Raw genomic sequence first — 23,088 nt, 5'->3', positions numbered from 1 at the left:
TGCTTCTCTCTCCCATAATTCCTCCCGGATCCTCCTCTTCCTTCCCATGCTCTTTCTCATTAAAAAAACAAACAGGTATCGAAAATCATTAATATGCTTTCTCTTTTTTTATTTTTCAAGACAAGGTTTTTAGGTATATCTTTGGCAGTCCTGGAACTCACTCTGTAGATGAGGCTGGCCTCAGACTCACAGAGATCATTCTGCCTCTGTCTCCTGAGTACTAGTATTAAAAATGTGTGCCACCATTGCCCAGCTTTTCTCTCTCTCTTTTTTTTTTTTGCACAAATTTAATGTTTATTCCACGTTTCTGTCATATTCCTGGATCCTTCACCAATGTTACATGAGGAAAAAAACAAAAGCAAAACAAATGAAAAACTGAAATCAGAATCAGTAATGTTATCAAGGAGGGAAGCAAATAAATTAAACTCTAGCAGCCATCAGCAAGAGGCCAGCAAGGAGAACGCTGTGGAAGGACATGAGGTTGCTAGAAAACTGCACGCAGACTCTCACCAGCAAAACACGCTCCTGCACGGAGTGGAGCAGAAACAGATCTTTTCCTGCTAAGGTAACAGAAATGCAAGTTCTTTTTCGAATACTGTGGAAAGGCAAATGTGTGTATCATGGTAATTCTACCCAGCTGTTACAGTGCGGGCCAGGAACACACCTGCGGATTCTGGGGTGGCGTATACTGTAATTCTTTGATTGGGGTAGTGGACACACTAGCAAAAATTGGAGGGAAGGAAGGGAAGAAATGAACACAGAGGTACAAGACAAAGGCGAATGAGACTTCTCTTATATCTTAGCAACATTTAGATGGAATCAAACTTCAGTGCAGTCCACTCTGCTTAGATGAGGCTTTGGTTCAGCTCCCAATCTCGATTGCGTGACGCAGTCTCCTGTGAGAACACTCAGGTGTCTTCTTAAACAACAAACCTATTTTTAGTGGTGGAGCCGCTCTTTGTAGCCGTGTCTGCATGGGACTGATAACCAATTACTATCTTTGGAGGAAGTCCTAACCTTTCCTTGTATACCCTCCCTATGTGTGTGACTGCGTCTCTGTTTTCACACTCAGTAGTCCATATTGCTATCTTATCACCTTTAGCTCTAACATTGACAACAGCTCCACATACATCATCGCTGTAGTCATCAAAAGATTCTCCAGTAAGGCACAGCAGTGTCTCTAGCCAAAAGCGATCGAGGTCACTTCGTCTCTGCTGCTTGTTCAATGTAATTAGCCATCGACCACCCCGTTTGTTCTTCTCATCTTCCCACATAGGCTCAATACCATCCTTAAAAAGTGAGTAGTCACAGCCAGGCATTAAATTACTAGACAACTGGATATGGTTGTATAGAGCCCAAAAGTCTTCAACAGTATCAAACTTAGAGATCAATCGAAGGTTTGCTTGCCAAGTTTTGCTTTTATCATTTTTAAAAAACCAGAGTGCCCACCTGTTCTGGAGAGGGTGTTTGATATAGTGCTCTGGGTTGGCAACCTCCTGACTGGATTCTGTTTTCTCCTCTTCCGCAGGTGGGGGTTTTGTAGTAGGGGTTGTTTTCGGTTCCACAGTCGCCATCTTAGATCGATCTCCCAGCTTTTCTCTTTAAAGAAAGAAAATCCTATTGTTTTTGAATGTATTCGAGTCATGGTGAGGGGACCTGGCATGCATGTTTTTAATTGCCACATTAGAATGAAATTAACTAAAAGTTTAACAAGCTATAACCATGAAAAACAGACAAGCAATAGCTAATTCACATAGGTAAGTTAAGGGCACTGTGCCTAAGAATATCATCAACCCAAATTCTAATGCCTTCCCTGACCTTTAGGATGTGGCTTTGTTTAGCAATAGATCTTTCCATGTAGTTGGTGAGCTGAGGTCTTGCTGGAATAGAATGAGATCTCAATCCAAACACTGACATCCTCAGAAGAGAAGAAATCCAGAGATCCACAATTATAGAAAGTGAGATCATTCCGATGAATACAGACAGAGATCAGAGGGATGGTTCTTAAAAAAATATTGAAGGTGCTGGTATCCAGACACAGTGGGAGGCATCTAGAAAGGGTCATTCCTGTTCACCAGGATCCAGGAAGGCACATGGTCTTGCCAACACTTTTTTCTTTTTTTAATTTTGTAGATTTTATACACATGCACACATTAACACACAATTCTTTAATGATTCTTTGGTAATTTCATATCATACATCCTAATTCTGCTTATTTCCCATTCTCTCTATATCCACCCCTGACCTCTGCAACATAACCCCAAAAGAAAGTCCCTAAAAAATCTGTTATAAACAAAACAAACAAACAAATAAAAAACCCCACCTCAGTCCTCCCTCTGTCTTTCCTGTCTCTTCAACACCTCTTAATTTGTCACAGTGACATTGGGAGCTACAGTCTGTCCAATCAGCTCCACTTGAATACATTCACTGAAATGTCTCATTGATCTCGTGTAATTGATCTCTGGCCTCTGGCACACTATTATTACTGGACTGTCATCCAAACTCCCATCAGACATTCTGCTGTTGCCCTGAGTAGTGGGGATCTGGTGCTTATGTTTGAGGGCCATGCTGCCGCTGGGACCGTACTGATATGGGTGACCTGCACTGCCACTGGGGCCACAGTGATGTCTGGGCCGAGCGGCTGCCAGGAGCTATGTCTAGGTCTGTGGACCCATTGCAGCAGGGGTCTGTGTTGATGTCCATGGCTCATGTTACCAAAAGAGGGCATAGGAACCATACATGCTAAAATCTGAGGGCCATGCTAACCTGGGCCCTGACCTTCACTGGTCCTGGGAAAGTTGACCCTGCTCTTCCCTGGACACTGAAGCAGAAGATCTGGTACTACCCCTCATAGGAGATCTGCCCCATCAAGGACTCAGGAGAGATGGCCCCTCACCACAGGTATATGAGAGCTGGCACCTATGGCATGGGCCTAGGAGAGCTGGTTCTACCCCTTGCCCGACAGGGTAGGTCCCAGTAGTCTGGACTGACTAACTCAGTCAATGCTTTTTTTTTTAATTTTTATTTATTTATTTTTAAATTTTTGCACACAAACACAAACACACACTCTCTCATACACACTGTATGTATTGAATCCATTTAGTGTTGCTCAGAAGTATGTGTGTTTAGGGCTGAACATTTCTTGAGTTACTTGTTGTGGAATATTAGTTTAAGATGTGTTACATTTGTTTATGCTGTGGAATATTTGTTTCATGCAAAGATGTGTTGTATTCTTTTATGCTGCATTCATTTAAATCTGTGAAGCTGTGTTTTTTGCCTGCCTAAAACACCTCATTGGCCTAATAAAAAGCTGAATGGCCAATAACTGGGCAGGAAAGGGAATAGCCGGGCTTCCAGGCAGAGAGAATAAACAGAAGACAAAGAGAAGAAGGAAGAGCAAGAAAAAGAACAGAGAGGATGCCAGGGGCCAATCACCCAGACACACAATCAGCCATGGAGTAAGAAGTAAAGAGAAGTAAATAGAAAAGAGAAAGGAAAAAACCCAGAGACAAAAAGTAGATGGGATAATTTAAGTTTAAAAAGCTGGCTAGAACTAAGCCAAGCTAAGGCCAGGCATTCATAAGAAAGAATTAGTCTCTGTGTATTTATTTGGGAGCTGGGTGGCAGACCCCCAAAGAGAAAAAAAAAACAGCTATAGATACTTATCAGGGTGCTCATTCCTAGAGAAGACTGATTCTCCCTCTCTCAGTAGCCATTGCCTGCCTGTAGCACTTCATCCAGGGATTCTCCCATTTATGTCCTTGAAAATACCTTTATTTTGAATGTCTGGTCTCTAGAACCATAAGATAATCAACTGTGTTTCAAATCTTAACAGTGTTTGATAATATGCTACAGTCATCACAGAATTCAATTTTTTCTACTTCAACTGGTGGTTGGGGCTGGAGCTCAGGAAGCAATTATCAGAGACATTGACCCTTAAAAGTCCACTTTCACTGACTCCAGACCTAGCTAAGCTGGACAACACTCACCTCAGATGAGAAAGCACCTGTAAGTATCCGTAAGTCCTCCAGGATGTAAAAGCAATATAAAGAAAACCATGGCAGCTCTGTGGGAAACTGACATAGTTTATAACTGGCAAAAGAAGAACGATAGTATAGCTGAGTTGGGAACAGTTAGCAGGAAGTCAGAATTTTCTGGATCTTACTTTGTAATAGATGCTCATGGGGATTAAATGAAACCACATACGGAAGTACTCTAGCACAATAAAAATGTAGATTCCTCCCCCTCCCCCACAACAGTCTGTAACAATGGACATGAAATGTGCCATACAATTGGCCAGGCCAATCTGGAGTTTTTGTGTGACAGCTGTCTCATTCATGAAGTCAAGAGATGCTCAGAGTGAAATGTGTTTTCTGTGACCAGGAGTGCAGGGCTGATCGACCACTAGCCATGTAAGTGCCTAGTGTAGTCTAAGTAAATTCCTCAAAAGTTTGAAATCTTCCTAGACAGTTTTCATTTCCTTTAGTTACAGAAGCTTAAAAGTGTAGGAGGAGATGCACGCATGACCTGACTGGCAGTCAACATACCTTGCACACTGCACTTCTAAATAAGAAGCATGGTACACCATTCTTCTGAAATCAGAACACTGAATTCTGATGTAGCCCGAGTAGCCGGTAGCTAGCCTGCAGTTGAGTGTGCACTAGTCACATCTCTTTTAATGTGCTTCTTCACATCGACATCCTGGAGGTATGAGCTCTCACTTTCCAATCTGAGGCAATGTGCTAACCCATCAAAGTCAGTAGGCTTCAGCTACCTAAATTATTGATAACATGCAACAAAGCAGATGCCGTGCTTGAACCTGTCTCCAGAGTGGTTTATCTTTGAGCCCTTTACTCACTTATGGGTACTGACGTCATGTTTGAGGGATACCCTGGTAATGCAGGCATAGAGCTGTGGTTGCCACCATGTGGGTCGTGACTCTTTCACAAGTGTTGCCTAAAACCATCCGCATATCGGATATTTTTGCTATGATTCACAACAGCAACAAAACTACAGTTATGAAGTAAGAGCAGAGATAACTTTATGTTTGAGGGTCACCACAACACGAGAAACTGAATTAAGGGGTTCCAGCATTAGGAGGGTTGAGAACCACTGGCATAGAGGAATATAGGCTGTATACCCCGTGCCATGAACGAGTTATCCCCAAGCGTGGGTGACATCTTAGGGGAGTTACCATGTTAGGTTTGGCAGTGCAGAATTACAGACATGGCTTCCTCACTGCTCACTGTAATGTGTAAGGCTGTTATACCATTAAAAAAATCCCAACATAAGTCTTCAGGATGGTAATTTTAAAACTGAATAACAGCCACTTAGGTAGGCATACTCTATCGGCTGATACTCTTGCTAACTGCAGCCCCTTAATTCATCTGTTGTTCATATTAAATACCCCACAGTCGTTCAGCAACTGCGAATCACATGGCCACGTCTTCCCGCTGCCAGAACAGTTAATTAGCTCCAGCAGCCTGCAAGTCTGAGAAATTGCAAGAAGGATTTATAATTGCGCGGTGAAGTACAGCAAGTGGCTTAAATGTCTTTGTTCAGCATTTACAGTTTTGAGACCATTTAGATTCTCAGTCATCTGATGGAAACAGAACACTTCATTTCTTTTACACCCTGAATGCAGCTTTAGCATCATTTTTCTTCCTGGATAAAAAGGGGATTGGTTCTTATCAAAGCAAATAGCTCTATAAAATCTAACGAGGGTTTCTTCATGGAGCCCATACCATAAAAAAATGCCTCAAAATTGAGGGATTTGATGAAAACTCCTTTGTATTTTGTGAGTAAAATAGTTTATTATAGTCATGTTGTTTCTATCTCTCTCTCCTGTCCAGTCAGCCCATGAATGGAGCCCTGCTCTGTGGGGACTCTCCTCCCAACTTGGGGAGAGCCCAGATCCTCCAAGGGGCTGGGGAGTGACAAGCACTCTGCCTATGGACTAATGATGAGCTTCCTCAGCCCCATGTGCTTCTTCTGTATCCTTCCTTAGACTCAGAAACTCAGAGGTAATGACAGTGATATCAATGCCTTGGAAATCTCCCCATGTCCTGAGGGCCCCACTTTACCAAGTTGTGCAAGGTTCTCAGCATGTTGGCTCTCAAATGGAGCCCTGTACTCCAAGTTGATGCACACAGTCTTAAAAGAAAAATCAGTGGAGAACGTGGCCTATTGAAGAGTTTCCTAAAAGTGTGGCAAAGAAGCTGGGCACCATGGTAAGCGGCTGTGGATCAGGATTTCGATACTATCATTGGTTATAGAGCAATACAAGGATAGCCTAGGGTATAAGATAAATAGACAAAGGCATGCTAAAAAGCAATAGCCTTGTGGATTTATTTCCCGAAGGAAAGGTTGAGTCCTGGTGAGACACTCTGACAATTTACTCCAAATCTATGAACTTCTGTTCCTTTACCTGTAACTATACTGACTTAGAAATCAGGCAGAGGACTTCAGAGAAACAAAACAAGGTTGCCCTTAGAGAGGTGCTGGAATATGGCAAGCAGTGGTCACCGCTTGTTACTGTTATGCCGTGGGCTACAGTTACAAAATTGCCGATTACACTAGCACTGGGAGCAAGGTATATTGCCGAGTTGCTATACATCAACACCAAGTGAGAAGGCTCGCAGCTTTAGAATAAGAGCCATAATCCTATTTCATATGACCATTGCCTTATGAAAAATGGAGGGAAGCATCAAAAGAGTAAATCACCCCTATTTACTTGAGACTCCGAAGGGAAAAAGGAAGTCTGCACAAATAGATACGTATGTGGTGGGAGATGGGATTGCCTGCCAGACTTTTGGTGTTTAGACATTGCTGTGGTATGGTCATTTTCACAATTGGTATCTCTTTTCTTACAGTTCTAAAAGTACATAGTTATTTCTCCACATCTTCCATTCTTTTTATTTCCATTTATTATTTTACTTTTCTCTCTTTGAACCTCTTCCTTGCCTTTGGTCTCATAAATTATATCCTCCTTTCCTGTGTCATTGAAAAGGGTTTTCAAGAATGTTCAGCTAAACTGGTACAGCTGTAAATGAGGAAGTGAGAGGCAAGGGAATATGCTGTGACTTTAGGTTGAAAAGGCGTGTGCTCTGAGAGCAAAGAGAGCTGCATCTTTGATTGAGGTGAAACATGGTAAATATCACACAGCAATTATGACTCTCCTGGGTGGAGGAAAAACTCAGTGCAGGTGAGGTTTCCACGGAACGGTAGGAAAGAAGCAGAGGCTGCAACACTGGGGAGTGGCAGTCATGTGGGGGACATGAATGACTCTTTGCTCGGTCCTGGGTGATGGTAATGCTGGGCTTTGATTCTCGTGCTCTCATACATGTGCAATCTTGCATATACACTAAGGATTTGTACATGCTAAACAGGCATATGAGCTCTGAGAAAAATACCAAGTCTCTTAGATTGGAACATTTCTGGTCCCTTCAATTCCAGTGTGTGCAGTTGTGTGCATTGCGTATATGTTGTATGTGTGCATACTGTGTGTGTGTGTGTGTGTGTGTGTGTGTAGGTGCACTCAACTGTGTGTACACATGTGGAGACCATAGGTTGACTTTAGGTATCTTCTGGAACGTGATGTTTGAGACTGACCTGCCAGTAAGTGACTAAGAGCCCCAGTGTCTGTCTTTCCGTTCATAGTGCTGGCATGACAGCCGTGTACTATTGTGCCTGACTTCTGTGTGGGTACCTGGAATCCAAGACCATGACCTCATACCTGTGAAGCAAGCACTTTGCCTACTGAAATATCTCCCACCCAACCATCCCATGTTGACATAGAACCCAATAACTAAAAAGCATGAACTTATAGAAGAGCCTGACAGATACATGCAGAGAAAATACCCTACAATGCATTAATGAAACTGTGTAAGTTGTTCTTCAGTTTTCGTAAGGGGTTTTCAGCAGTAGGAGTAGTAGTATCTACTCCCACCATTGCTTTAGATAGTCTCAAAGCTTAGGAGTAGTGACTGCTAACAGCTTCCTCCCACATTATTTTTAACATGGCATTTTTAGTGACTATTTGGGAGTTTCACAAAATACACACCAATCACATTCACTTCCTAGTCTTCCCAGGTCCACTCCACACTTGTAACCCCCCCCAATACTAAGTGCTGTTTATGTTACCCATGTACTCCCTGGAGCATGGTCAAAATCCCAGTAGCCAGCCCTCAAAGTGAACCGAGTCACCCTACCCTCACCCCCGCCAGACGCCGCCAGCTCTGAAAAGCTTCACTTAAGGATTCCTATCGCAGTTCTTCTAAAAACAAGCTTCCTTTTATTTATTCTTTGCGTCTTTCCCATCATGTATTTTGATCCCATTCATTTCTCCATCCCTTCATATTCACCCTCTGCCCTTACAACCCCTTAAAATAAAATAAAATTTAAGAGATAAAAAGTAAAAAGAAAAGAAATCCAAAGGAAAAGGGGGAAAACCTTGTCATGGAAGCTGTAGTGTGACACAGTGAGTCGTGTAGTAAATCTTTTGTCCATGTATCTTTACCTGTAAGTGTTCTTTGCAAAGAGTCATTGGTCTGGTTTGAGGCCTCTGGCTTCTGCTACACTATTGACATTGGGCCCTCACGGGGGCTCCTCTTAGGTATCCTGTTGTTGCCCTGTGTTATGGAGATCCTGCAGCTTTGGGCCTACAGGACCAGCTTCTTCTTAATTTGTAAGAGTTCTCTTCAACAGCTTCCTGTTTAACCTTTTTTTTGGGTGGGTGGGGGGGCGGAGATGGATCAGGGAAGAGAGGTTGTCACAGAAGCCTTCTATGTCTCTCATTCTCAACCATGAGTCTGCAGTCATTGAAACAACTGCAAAATACACTTCAATGCTCTTTGTCACTGGCAGCATAGACCATGGACCTCAACAGGGCCCTTGGTCACAGCACAGACCACAACATCCACATGGCCTTCAGTCTTAGCAAGGAGTACAGACATCAACACGGTCATTGGCAGCAACATCAACTACCCACTGCAGCATGGACCATTGGCCTATGGACATCAGCATAGACCAACTTCATCCACATGGCCTTCATTATAGCCATAAACCGGAGAAAGGAAGGAATAAGAAGGTCCTCACTAGCGTTGGTAGCAATTTGAAAATTCTACCCCTTCCTTTAGGTAGCTGATTGTTGAAGATAATGATCTAGATTAGGAGGAACAACACTCTGATAAAATACAATTGTCTGGCCCAGTCCCAGCCTGAGTTTCAGGGGCATTTAATATTTTAATTTCTCAATCTTTCAATTGAACCATTAGCCAGAATACCATGTTCCTTGGCTGTGCTAGTTAAGAGTTCCCTATAATTAATTATAATAGCAGCTTAGCTATTCAAACTACCTGAAAGGGTAATCATTATCTTAACAGAGAGAACTGGCCTGCATTTTAGACAGCCACTTGGCAGTGGTATTATAATTGGCGTATGGCTGCAGTGTTTAATGAACTGGAGACCAGAGAGTGAGTTTTCCGAAGCACACCTTCAGTTTCCACGGTGACACAAATGTGATAATGGACAGAAGAGACCCATGCCTTTTTTTTTTTTTTTTCAAGCAGCAGGAACAAAGGAGCATGGGGGCCAATACAGGGAATGAAGGACAGCAATGGATCACTCAGAAAAAACAAAGTGGATAAGGACTTAATGTGGTTACACAGTCACAGCATATCCATCTTACAATGGTTTCATTTCTTGAAGAGTGATTTCTAAAACACAAATACACATTTAAAACATTAAAGCCACATGTGTTAGTATATCCAGCAGCCACAGAGCTCACACCGAAGAAAATCACAATGAAACCATCATAATAAGTTTGGTGAGATACAGAGAAAATTCAAGTCCCAGCCGCAGAGGGTGCTGGTGGTTAAAGGAAGGGTAGTCATCGGTAAAGAATGGGATCTTATAATTTGGGATGGGGATGTGTAGGAAAACCTTTCTAGAGCAGAGAATTTAAACCCTCTGATTCTCGAGGGTTTGTCTCACCTGAGGAAGCAGTAAGTGCCCTCAGCCCCATCTGCTGTGAGATAATGCTCCTGTACGCTATAAATATTTGGCACACTTATTGGTTTAATAAAACACTGATTGGCTGGTAGCCGGGCAGGAAGTATAGATGGGGTAACTAGACTAGGAGAATTCTGGGAAGAGGAAAGATAGAGTCATCATCCGGAAGCAGTGGAAGCAAGATGAGGATGCGTTATTGAGGAAAAGGTACCAAGTCACATGAATAAACATAGATAAGAATATGGGTTAATTTAAGTTATAAGAACTAGTTAATAGTAAGCCTGAGCTACTGGACCAAACAGTTTATATTTAGTATAATCCTCTGTGTGTTTCTTTGGGACTTAACAGCTGCAGGACCAGGTGAGACAGAAACTCCTGCCAACACCTATCCCTTGAAATATTGACTTTTTCACCTTTGATGGGAAATTAATCCTATTTTGTCTGTTAAATTAGCAGTGACTTCCTCTGAAGGAAACACATGGCAAGACAATACTGATATTCCTTAGGTCCCACTAAGAGTTGCCTTCTATACCTATAATCAGACTTAAGGTAAGGCAGGCTCAAGGATTGGAAGTAGAAAACATAGTTCCTGAGGAGGTCTGCTAATACTACTAAGGAGATGTATGAATTTGCTAATTCTTTCAAGTGGAAGTCTGGAGAATATGTGTGTGAATGGATTTTAAGGGTGTGGGATGATACTGGAAGGAACAGAACATGGAATCAGGCTGAATTTTTTGATTTGGGCCTACTGAGTGGAGGGTCTTGATTTAATACAGAAACTTACATAGTTAAGAAAAGGTATCAAAAGTTTGTTTTAACGGTTGGCTGAAGTGTTTATCAAAAGATTGCCTACTGAAAAGAAATTGGAGATGCTTGTTTACCTTGGCTTAGTGTTACTGAAGGAAATTTAAGACAGGGAAATTGCAATGCTAGAGTGGGTATGCCTTGAGAAACCTAATCCTCTCCAATGAGAAAGTCCAGAACGCATGGCCTTCACTAATCCTATAAGAATCTAAATGGGGGGAGGGGCACCAGCACATCTGAAGAGCTTTGTTGTCATCCTTTTCCTTGTGCCAGACTTTAGGGTTGGAGATGCTACTGCTCCTCAACAGAATGGATAAATGGAATGGAATAAATTAAATGGGTTTAATTGGTCTCTGGGGTGTCAGGGGTCAGATGGCAGCACCAAATCACCAAAGGCAAGGTGATGGTAGTTATTAATAATGGGCAGCAAAGACAAATCAATGTTCCTAATGGCCTAACCTGTAATGGCCAGCCCAGGCTACATGACTTTATTGTGTCGTGACTTGTGCAGAATTTTGGTACTGGCTAATCATTAATTATGGTGTTTCCAGGCATGATAGAGGTAAGAAGTTGACTGATTTTTTTTGTTTGATTTATATAAGCAGAAAAATTCTCAAACAAATGAAAGAAAGGTTACATTGGATCATGGCTAAGGGAATCTTGGCCCAAGATGAGATGTGATAGTGCCACTCATTGAGTCCCAGATATGGTGTACCATTCCCTAGGGTGTTCAGTCAGCAAACTGCTGATAGGTTGGCGACATTGGATCACTTCCTCCGTGGAAAGTACAATGCTTTGTCTTTAGTGGAGTAGATGTTTATTCTGGTTATGGATTTGCCTTTTCTGCGTGTAGTGCTTCTGACAAAACCACCTTCCATGGACTTAGAGGATGCCTTAACCACGTTCACAGTATTCTACACAGTATTGCTTCTGAGCAAGGGATTTATTTCACAACCAGAGAAGTCTGACAGTGGGCCATGATCACGGAATCCACTGGTCTTACCTTGTGTCCCACCACCCTGAAGCATCTAACCTGAGATAAAGATGAAATGGCCTTTTGAAGACAGCGTTACATCACATATTAGGTTGCATCAGCCTGGGGGACTGGGGCAGGGTTCTCTAGATAGCAGTCAGTATATGTTTTAAATCAGCATCTAATATATGGTACAGTTTCTCCAATAACTGGGACCCACAGGTCCAGGAATCAAGGGGAGGAAAAGGGAATTTATTATCACTCCTAGTGATCTAGTAAGATAATTTTTGCTTTCTGTTCTTGCAAATTTAAATTCTGCTGGTCTAGAAGTTCTGGTTCTAGAGGGTGGACAGTTTGGAACAACAAACATTCCATTCCATTGCACTGGGAGCTCGAACTTCTCCTTGTCCACTTTGAGCTTTGAATGCTCTTAAACCGACAAGTTGAGAAAGGAACAACAGTGTCAGGAGGGGTAACTAATCCAGATTTCTGTGGGGAAATTGTTTTTTTTTTCCCTCCACGATAGGAGTAAGAAAAATTATGTCTACAGTACAGAACTTTTTTTTAGGATATTTCTTGGTACTACTACATATTGTTATTTATCCATAGGAAAATACTACAGTCTAATCCAGACAGGATGACAAAGGGCACAGATCTGCCAAGAATGACGGTATGGGTCACTCCTCCAGGACAAGAGCTGAGGCATGCTGACATTCTTATTGAGGATGAAGGAAATACAGAATTAGTAGTAGAGGAACTTAGTTATCAATACCATCTGGGGTTATATAACCAGTTGGATTCTTGGCCTTGGATTAGCTGGACCACAGCCTGAAAGTCATCCCAAGAAATCCCATTAGTTCATTTTATATAATTTTGCTTGTTTAGAGAACCCTGACTAAAACAGTTGTCTTTCAAAATCTTTCTAAATTATTATTTAGTACCTGATCTCATTTTCATATCCTCTGTTATTTATTGTTATCCTTAATTATCAAGTTCCACAGTTGGCTGTTCCCAGTATACCCTAGCCAGCTATTACCTTTGACTATATTTGACCCTAACTCCATTATATATTTTATGAATCACTGAACATGTAAATAACTAACTTAAAGTGCTATACATTTGGAGTTTTGTTCTGTTCATGAAAATCCATTGAGAGAATTACCAAAGCACAAGATGGTCAGAACATGGAGCAAATTGAGAAAATGGATTAGATAAGATTTGAGTGACAATGTCAATCAGCTTTCTGCCATTCAATTGAATTGAGGAGATAATTTATAAAGAAGAAAGATTTGCTTTTGCCCATAGTCTCGGGAATTGCAGTTCATGATCAATTGGTCCCTCGGACTGGTGCATATCATGAAATAGCTGTAGTAAACTTTCTCATTGGGACCTCCAGTCTATACATAATGACATGGAGACTTATTATTTATGAAAGCTTGGCCTTAGCTGAGATTGTTATTAACTATCTCATAACTTAAATTAAGCCATTTATATTAATCTATGTTCTGTCATGCGGTGTAACCATTATAATCCCATATCTCCTCCTCCTCCTTCTTCCTCTTCCTCTTCTTCTTCTTCCTCCTCCTCCTCCTCCTCCTCCTCCTCCTCCTCCTCCTCCTCTTCTTCTTCTTCTTCTTCTTCTCTCTCTCTCTCTCTCTCTCTCTCTCTTAATCCCACCTTTCTTTTTCTCAGAGTTCCCTCTCTCCCTGGAACTTTTGCCTATTCTCTTCCTGCCTAGCAGTTAGATATTTAGATTATTATTAAACCAATCACAGTGTACCAATATTCCACATCATGACTGGAACATTCAGTTAATCATAGGAAGCTACCTCAGGAGCCCAGGAGAAAAAGAAAGAGGAAGAATCTAAATTTGTGCAATTCCCTCAGAAAATACATCCTCAAAGACCAACAAAATTTCCAGTAAGTCTTCTCTTTTAAAAATCCCACCTCCTCCAAGTGCAAGTGGTGCTACTCTGGGTACCAAGCCTTTACCACACACCATTTGCAACTAAAATGGCTGCCCAACAAGAACAGTGAGAGCCCACAAGCGGGAGGGAAACCTGTAGTACCTGAATCTTAGAGATGCTCAGGAAAGGCTGTGTGTATGGAGAAGATGGAGGAAATTAGAAGTGTGGGTCCTGGAATTAGTTAGATCCTTAAATTAGATCCCTTCCACGTACAACTAGAGGTGAGTCTTCACTTCTGTGAGTTTCCCTTTCTTCTGTAAAAAAATCTAAACTAAGCTTCTTTCTCCACGTAGAAGTTTTGTTCCTCTGTGGGTGGGTTTTATGCATTTTTTCCTTAGACAGAGATGTTTTGTTTTTATTCAATGGTCTAATATTCTGGCTTCTTTTCTCTGACAGCAATTGTCAACATCATAACTACAATGGAATGGCTGCCATGTGCTGCTTACTAGATAGGAGCAATAGAGAATAATGCCATTTCCTAAAGCTTAAATGGATTCACAATGAAGAAAGTATTGACGTTCAAGGTCCTTGTGTATAAAAGACGTGTTCTCCTAATGACATAGCATTGCCATTGGAATTAATAAACCAAGCAGTCTTTTTTGTCTTCAGTTTGAAAGTTCCAGATATTGATTTGATCCCATTTGTCTCTGCCTTTACATGGTGCAAACACATGGAGTGTCGTATGAAGCTCTATAGGTGTCCCCCAGAATCTGGAGGTATTGAGTCCACTGATTCAACACACTGTGACTGAGAAGCACTCAGGAACAAATTTCAGAAGGTGTCCGGAGGCAAAACCTGACCTTTTGTTGCTTCAAGCACTCAGGGGGATGCACCCGAATGCCAGGATATGTAAGTCTTCCTGCTGGAGCCTCAGTGTTCCTCGTCATTAATCCCTTTCCAGCACCCATTAGCTGAATGCTGTCCTCATGTTTCCTTTTTTGCTACATATGCTGCATGCAGCTTGTTTCTCTGACAAACGTAAAGTGTGTCTAAAAGTCATTCAAGGGTACAAGCTCCTGAAAAGCTATTAAATTGTAAAAATGATCCCTTAAAGCCTGTGAGGAAACAGAGAGTGCTACAGCTCAGGGAAGGGGATGTCTGTACTGAACATGGATGGAGGTTTACCTTATCAGCATTCTCTAAACATTACACTGGGCGAATTCTTTTGCTGTGGGATAATGGTCTTTTATCCTGTCACTTGTATTATCGTTTAATAAAATGCTGATTGGCCAGAAACCAGGCAGGAAGTATAGGTAGGGCGACCAGGCAAGAAGAAGAGGCAGTGCAACGAGAATGCTGGGAAGAGGGAGGCCAGTCTGCAGTCGTGAACCAGGCTCAGAAGAAGCAAGATGTGACTGCCTCGCTGAAAAAGGTACCAAGTCACTTGGCTAACAAAGACAAGAAATACAGGCTAATAAAAGTTATAAGAATTAGTTAATAAGAAGCTCCTGAGATCCTGGGCCAATCAGTTTATGATTAATGTAGACCTCTGTGTGATTTCTTTGGGACTGAATGGCTGATGGCTGTGGGATCGGACAGAACAGAAACCTCAGTCAACATTCTTTACAGAGCATTTATGTATTACTGTGTAATCTAAGTCTTCTATAGACAATATACACTTTGGGGAAGTATTGCATTATTTTTATGTGATGGCTACTGTATTTCATAGAAGAAATTTGAGGGGCTGTTAAGTTTTATATCCTGCTTTGACACCCCACAGATTCTGAGGGGTGACTACTGTGGGAACTCCTTCAGCCAATGGCCTTTATGATACCAGCCCATTTGGGCGTGGTCTGTTATACTATACAAATGCAGCTGTAAAGCTTGTGCATGCTCTCTCTCCTGGATGCTGTTTTTGGTTCCTGTCCCCTGTTTCTGCAGAGGACTGTGATCTGTGAGTCTAACCCTAAATAAACAACCCTTTATTATACTCAATTCTGAGCTAGTGTGGGATTATTTATTAGTGTCCATCTTCAGATGACTGTGTCTTAACATGTGTGTATGAAATACTAACCTGACAAAGCATAGTATGGACATAGTGTATCATACCTATGTCTAAACATATATAAATGACTTTATGCATTATTTTTATGTGATGGCTAATGTATTTCATATAATAAATATATACATGTCTAAGTAATCACTCAACCAGCAATTCCTCAGTGTGAATTACATCAGTCAGTACATAGTTATTCTTACTATGGTATATATAGCATCTATAATATAGAGTATTTAATAACATTACTACATGATCATACTTTAATTACTACCCAATTACAATTGGAATAAAACAACATCTAAAAGAATAAACAGTGTACACATAAGCATTCTGTTCTCTATGTGTATGTGGATGGTGTTAGGATGAAACAGCTCATTTTATTCATTTTACCTTGAGATGTGATCGTGGAGGCGATGCTTTCTCAGGTGCCGGGGGCAAAGCACTGCCAGTAAGCACCATGGGTGCACTCTGGACTTTTCCCTTGCACCCTGAAGACTGCAGGTCTATCTCTGTCCTCAGGACCCCTGACTAGAATGTATTTTCACTGCAGGAAACACCCTTATGCTGATCCTAACCTCATTTCTTGTCTCTGAAGCTTCGCTTGTTCTAAATATGTTTTCAGAAGATTGTCCTTTCTCTAAGCATTATCTCCCTATTATAAGAGACTGATTACCAATTACTGGGGCTTGCTCTAACACTACAGAACAACCATTCCTTGACCTCCTTTGTGTCTGAACTAACATCTTGTGACTAATTGATAAAATCCTTTAGAGAATCTAGTAATTTAGCAGATCACCGGCTTATACCAACTCAAAAGCATCAAATAGTATTTTAACACCATGTCTTCCAAATTCTTGTACCTGCCTCTGATATATCCACCAATGCATTTTAAACTTAGCTTGACCTATGGCTTTCTTCATTTTGTAAAGCATTAAAAACTTGATGAAAGTGATTCCATTATGAAACATGGAATTCAGAGTAACCTAAATCAATATAACCTAAATCCTAGGCCATGAATACTCAAAATGGCTCCAGAAGAAACTATCTCTTATTCCCCTTTAAATAAAAAACAAGACATATTCTGTTTTTCTGTGCATACACAATTTCTAATCCAGATTAGGCACCAATCAGACAAAAAACATTCAGAGACTTTGGGGTGAGCCTGAGCTGGCATCTGAGTGTTTTTCACAATGGTCTGACAGCTTTTGGTCTGTTTTCCTTAGCTTCTTTCCTATTTGGACGTGGAACGAGCTTTCACTGTTTGATTCTGGAAGTGGCTGTGTGACTTACTACTTATGCTTCCCCTTTAATGGTATATACTGGTGACAGTAATTGTTATCCCTTTAGGGAAGTCTGCGCAGTCAGTAGAGTTTTAGATTGAATTAAATGAGGAAAGCAGCTAGCACCAGTGTTGTAATTATAGGTGGTATACATGCTATAATAGAGTCCTTTAATTTTTTTTCCAAAGTGCTGTGACAGAAAGAGCTGGGAAAATTCTTTGCCTGGAGAATTGCAGTACTGGAAGAAAAATAATTTATTTGTGCAACCTCTGTTTCTGGCATCATTGTAACTCCATTTAAACAAAGTGTTTCTATCATATCTTTCTTTGCACCACAAATTTCTCACAGAAATACAAAATTTTCAACACGGTATCAAAGATTATCCCCTGATTGCTCTGTCATTGTTTCATTCTCTCTCGTGCACACACAAACACACAAACATACAAACACACACACCCCTTCCCTCCACAATGCCCCATACAGAGTGGAGTAAGGGGAAGAAGGACATAGGGAGATGGAGAGCACCATAGCTTTAAAACTTAGGGATTTTTTTTTCTTCTGAATGTCTAGCTAAATTTTTAATAGTTAACTCTCAGCTTGCCATACATAAATATAGAGTCTGTCTAGTCTGTAGAGTCAGGCTGTGTATGAGCCACAAAACCACAGTCCTATGCAATTGTGGACATGGCTTTTCCCATCTGAATTAGATTATCAAGACAAGCTGCTCTGTAGACTATTCAGGCTAGCTCAATCCATATTCATAACCATTGTTTTGTGTTATTTCTGTATCATTCCTCTTGGCCTTGAGACCTTCAGGCTAGGTAGCAAGTATTTCTCATAATAATTGTCCAAGTATGATGGTAACCCCTGCTGCACCAGGCTATATTAAGTCTTGACTTCCACCCCAAAACAAAAGTAATGTTCTAAACAAAAGTAAGTCACTGGCCAAGGCAAAGTCCCACAGAAGAAAACATACATTAATTAATATGTACAGATATTCACAACTACATGGTCAGGTGATGCAGATAGAGGCTGCAGTGGAGGATAACGTGGAGTAGTTTTGTCTGTCCTAAGGCATGAGATGATACATGCCTTTCACAAATTAGCCTCCTATGTGCTCTATTATAACATGAAATTGTAGCTGTAAAGAAACACTTGTTTTGGACAATATGCTTGGAGCTGAACATTCAAGATGCAATTTGGCAATGGGGAGAGTGGAAACTTGCCACTCTTGGCTAATGGTAATAGAAAATATAAACACTAAATTATGGAAACGATATATCATTAATATCCTAAATGAAGCTATGAGGTCTTTGTTTGTTGCTAATTGACAACACCAAACAATTTTCACAGGTGTTTTCAACATTGAAACTGTGGGAATATGGAGGAAGATTTCTGTTTATCTTTCCTTATAGCTGAGTTTATGTTATATACAAAACATTAACTTGTTAAATACACTTCACAAATCCCAAAATGACTGATATTTTAGAATTCTATTAGTTCCCAGTAATGGAGTTTTCCCACATTGCTGGATGAATGCAAAATGGTTCCATGTTTTCAAACAATTTTCAATTTCTTATTCACTGTTTAAAAAAAAAAAAATATCAAGAAAACCCATTCCTAGTACTCCTTTGCCATCTTTTTCTATTATACAACAACATTTTGCCTAAGGACTTCTTTTTAGAATTATTGTCTCTTTTTCCATATTCAAATCTTCTCTTTCTATTTCCTCAAAAGTACTAGTAATTCTTTGAAGAATTTTTTAGTCACTTTTAATTTCAGTTATAATATTTACATTTAAATTTTTTCAATTGATTTTAAAATATATTTTATTTCTTAGGTGAGATTCTCATCAAAATGTAGGAAGTCCTGTGGTTTCAATGCAGTCCTGGCTTCATATTTTAGAGTTTTTCTTGGTTTTTGTGTTATGTTACTTCCAACCTTCATAGTTGCACTTACTATGGAGAAACAGAATAAAGGGGTAGGAGCTGACAGTAGCTCCCTTGATCAGGCTCACATAATAATGTGCAGAGCTCTGTGTGGAGTTTAGATAATAAGGGAGTTGTTGAAGATGATAGCACCCTACTGCTGCAGACTTTGCATAAAGAATGCAAAGTCAAGCTGTGGCCGACTGAACTGGAAGCTTCCTGACTTAGTCACTGTTCTATTGCTGTGAAAAGACACTCTGACACTGGCAGTTCTTAGAAAATAAAACATTTAATTGGGGCTTGTTTGTCATTTCAGAGTTTTTTTTTTTTTCCATGATTTAGTCAGAGGTTATCATCATGGTTGTAAGTATGGCGGCACGCAGGCAGACATGGTGCTGAAGAGTAGTTAAGAGTTTTACATCTGGAGCCACAGGAAACAGGCAGAAAGAGACACTGGGCCTGGCTTGGCGTCTGAAAATCCAAAGCCCACCCCCAGTGACACATTTCCTACAACAGAGCTATACCACTTAATCCCTCAAGAAGTGCCATTCTCTGCCTAACTAAGCGTTCAAATCTTGAGCCTATGGGGGCCATTCCTGTTCACACCACCACATATCCCTCTTCTGGATAGTATTCATAGTGACAAAGGTGCTATATGGGTTGCAGTGTGAGAAAAGTCATGAACAAGTTGAAGCAGCTGTAGAATCTGAACATTATAACCTGACATAGTAGGCAAGATACTCCCGCTATAATATAATAGTAGAATCTCTGTTTTGAAGATACCCAATTGTTTTCTTGCTGGATTTGAGGCTGCTCAGTGGGACAGAAAATATGCCTGCTATTGTCAACCTTGTTAAAAGCCTATGATTGGAGAGATCAGAAGCCCCTGATCAGTGATCTATCAACAGTACCATATCAGAGATGAGCAGATGTTGACTTGTATCTCCCCAAAAATAGCCACACAGCATCATTTGTCATTTATGTGTGAGTAAGAACATGTGTATCAGCAGTTTGGTCCCACTTACACTCCCTTTTCCAGCTGCAAACTTGCTTATATATCTTAAAAATCTATTCTCAACGATAAAATTCTGCGTATAAGATAAAAGCATAGACTAGCACACACTTTCCTTATTATCTGAACTACGTGACAGACCAGGTGTTACTGAATTGAGAGGTCACAACCTGTGCCCCAAGTCAGGTCCAGCCATCTACCCTCAATGTGTCAATCAAAGGAGTCAAATTAAAAGCAGAAAGCAGAAAATGGAGATTTATTCATTATACACATATTGAGAAGGGTAAAGAGATCCAGTGAATTCCCAAGTTCATTTTGAGGTCAAGAAATGAGATTAAAGTCTGAGTAGAGGGCCAAGGATATGGACATCTAAGCAGTATCGTCAAGATTTGGTCCCACCTGCCATTGCCCCATGAGCATCTGAACTTCAGGCTCCTTCTATAATGTGAACTGGCACATTATTAAAACTGTATGAAATATCTTTCAGGAAGACGAGGCTCCCTCTCGTTTTCACCTTTTCCTTCTCCCAGCATAAAAGTCATGAGGACATTCCCATCTATTTGGGGTTCATTGTTTCAATAGTCTAACAGACTAAGACACTATGTCTGTTTAGAATATTTTTGTTTCTTTTCAGTCCTGTTACATAAGGAACTTAAAAGCTTTCAGGTATATTGCTGAAACATTTGGGTGCATTCCTCTCTTAAGGCTTGCAATCGACTCTCTTCAAATGAGTCTTGTCTTTGTATTTAAGCAATGACTTCACTAATTTTGCTTACTCTGATTCATCCCAAAAAGCCTTTTCTGCTGAACAAATTCAAGAACTGAGCTGTTCCTGAGTAGAGGCCTCCAAGAACTCTAAGAGAGGTGCTTTAGTGGTATCTAGATGAATGTTTGGCTGCTAATAACAGAAAACAGTCAAAGATAAAAATAAGTATACAGTGCAAGGTCATAGAAGTCCCTGATAATGTTTGCATGTAGAGAATAAAGAATCAATCAAATGCACTTGGGAATGGAATGGAGTAGAAAGACAGAAAACTTTACCACAGGTTCCAAATTTCATAATCATAACCTCGAGTAATGCCTCTTTATTGTTTTACATTTTAATAATCAATGTCTCAGGTTTGCTTCACTGCACTAAAAAGCAAAAGAAAAGACCCACTGCACATCTGACCTGGGAAGAGTCCAATCTAGATCCATGACCCTCACTTCTTTATTTTTTCTCTGATACTTTTGTTACCGTGGCTCTCCATATGTTCCTTTCCTTTTTGTCTCTACTGAGCATCTGTCACTGGACAAAAATAATCTTGCATGTCAATATTTTTATATGCAGAACTTCAGTGAAATCCAGCAGTGATTGACACTTCATAGTTCAGGTTCTTAAGAATCCATGAAACAATGATATAATGTAATAACCAGGTTGCTGTACTACCTGGATCTGAATTGGAAAAATGTGTCATGTACTTTTTAACTGGTGCCACCATCTAAATTGTTTTGATAAGAATGTCTTATTGTAATTGTCATAAAATCATATTGTCATATGTAGATCCATAAATATGTTTTAAAATCTAAGTTTGTAAAGATGGAGGAAAGAATGTTTTGAACAGGCAAAACAATATGACTAACAGGGAATTTCTAGGACCAGCAGATGGCTCAGAGGGTTAGGTGCTTGCCACAAGCCTGTTGATCTGAGTTCAATCCCTCACACCCCACATGGTGGAAATATAACAGGATTTACAGAAATGAAGATATTCTGAATAGACACTTGAGAGTTTGGTGTGGTGGTGCATACCTTTACCTCCAGAACTGGAGGCTATCCTGGTCTACAGAGTGTGTTCTAGAACAGTCAGGGCTACACAGAGAAACCGAATCTCAATAAAACAAAAGCAAAACAAAACAAGACAAGAAGATAAGACAAGAAAACACAAAATCCTACATGCAAACAAAGAAACAAAAAATTGGCATTTGTGTCTCTCAACCTGGCTATCAGACTATTAAATAATGGACCCGAGAAAAATGGAGATTTTCCCCAGGAATTTCTGTCTGAGATAAGGAAAAGCGGCTGGTTCCCTTTCCCCCTCTCCCCAATGTGGCCACACGGAACAAATCTCCTTTTCTGATTTCCACTTTTAATTTGACTCTTCTAATTAACTGAGGACGAGTGACTGAACCTGACTTGGGGGCATAGGTTGTGACTCCCAATTTTAATAAGAAGGAAAAAAATCTATTCCCACAGTGAATTGTCCTCTGAGTTCCACATGTACACTGGGCCATGTGAACCCCCATGGACACGTGGGCACTAAATAGTTAGATCTTATGGAGAGAACATAAATAGTCAGAAGATGAGCTCCAAATGCACAGCTGTGAGCAACAGGAAACCTTACCAACCAGTGGTGTAAGCAGCATCTTTGTAGTATCTTTCCTGGAAATCTGAAGGCGGTGTGACTCAGAACAAGTCACTCAGGCATTGTCACAGACCCGGCAAAATCTCACCTTTCCAATCTTGCACCTTTCCCATGTTGGCTTTTGTCCTTGAACTTATTTTAGAACTGAATTACACATGTTCCTAGATTGGAAAAAAACAGCGGAGAAGTCAAGTGTTTTTAAACCCTGAATGAGGCATGCTGTTTGCTAACATGTGGTACTGTGTTAGGAAAAATAAAATATCTCAGCAGTGTGTAGGGAAATATCAGAGGCAACAAATAGTTGACCTAAACACTGGTCCTTAAAGGTTTTGTGGTATACTGGAAAGAAACTTTGGAAGAAGGTCTTGGAGTGAACCTTATTGTTTAGTTCTTTGGACATGTGCCTGCTTGCTGCTACTTCACCTCTGTGGCATTTTATGATATTGATTCTTCCTATTACATCCTGAAGAAACAGTTGATGTTTGTTGATACTTGCCCAATGTTTCCTTCTGACTCTTTGGTGGTTTTGGTGAGTTTCTACAACGTTCTCCCTGCAGGCTTACTGTCTTCTGCATAAGGTCCTTGCTCTTCTCCCTCTTCGGAATGGAATTTGAGCATTACTTCTTGCTTGCTGCTCTGTTCTTCTGTTTCTGGCATGAGCTGAAGATTCTGCATTCATACGTATTCCTGCTTCAGCATCCTTCAATCCATT

General features: G+C 40.6%; 1 protein-coding gene across 1 annotated transcript; it reads right to left on the bottom strand.

Annotated features, from left to right (window-relative positions):
- Positions 1-320: 320 nt before the first annotated feature.
- Positions 321-1,574, bottom strand: LOC126503473 (eukaryotic translation initiation factor 4E-like). Its single transcript, XM_050145187.1, has one exon. It carries the CDS (start codon positions 1,572-1,574, stop codon positions 921-923), a length of 654 nt encoding a protein of 217 aa, XP_050001144.1. The 3' UTR covers positions 321-920.
- Positions 1,575-23,088: the final 21,514 nt, after the last annotated feature.

Source organism: Alexandromys fortis, unplaced genomic scaffold, assembly GCF_014885135.2.
Source record: "Alexandromys fortis isolate MF-2015 unplaced genomic scaffold, M_Fortis_MF-2015_v1.1 scaffold_2_1_26212458, whole genome shotgun sequence".
Taxonomy (NCBI): Eukaryota; Metazoa; Chordata; class Mammalia; order Rodentia; family Cricetidae; genus Alexandromys; species Alexandromys fortis.
Note: the sequence above shows the minus strand (reverse complement) of the source record. Positions and strands in the feature narration are given on the sequence as shown.

Coding starts and splice junctions, on each gene's coding strand:
- LOC126503473 (XM_050145187.1), bottom strand. CDS start 1,574: ATGGCGACTGTGGAACCGAAAACAACCCCTACTACAAAACCCCCACCT.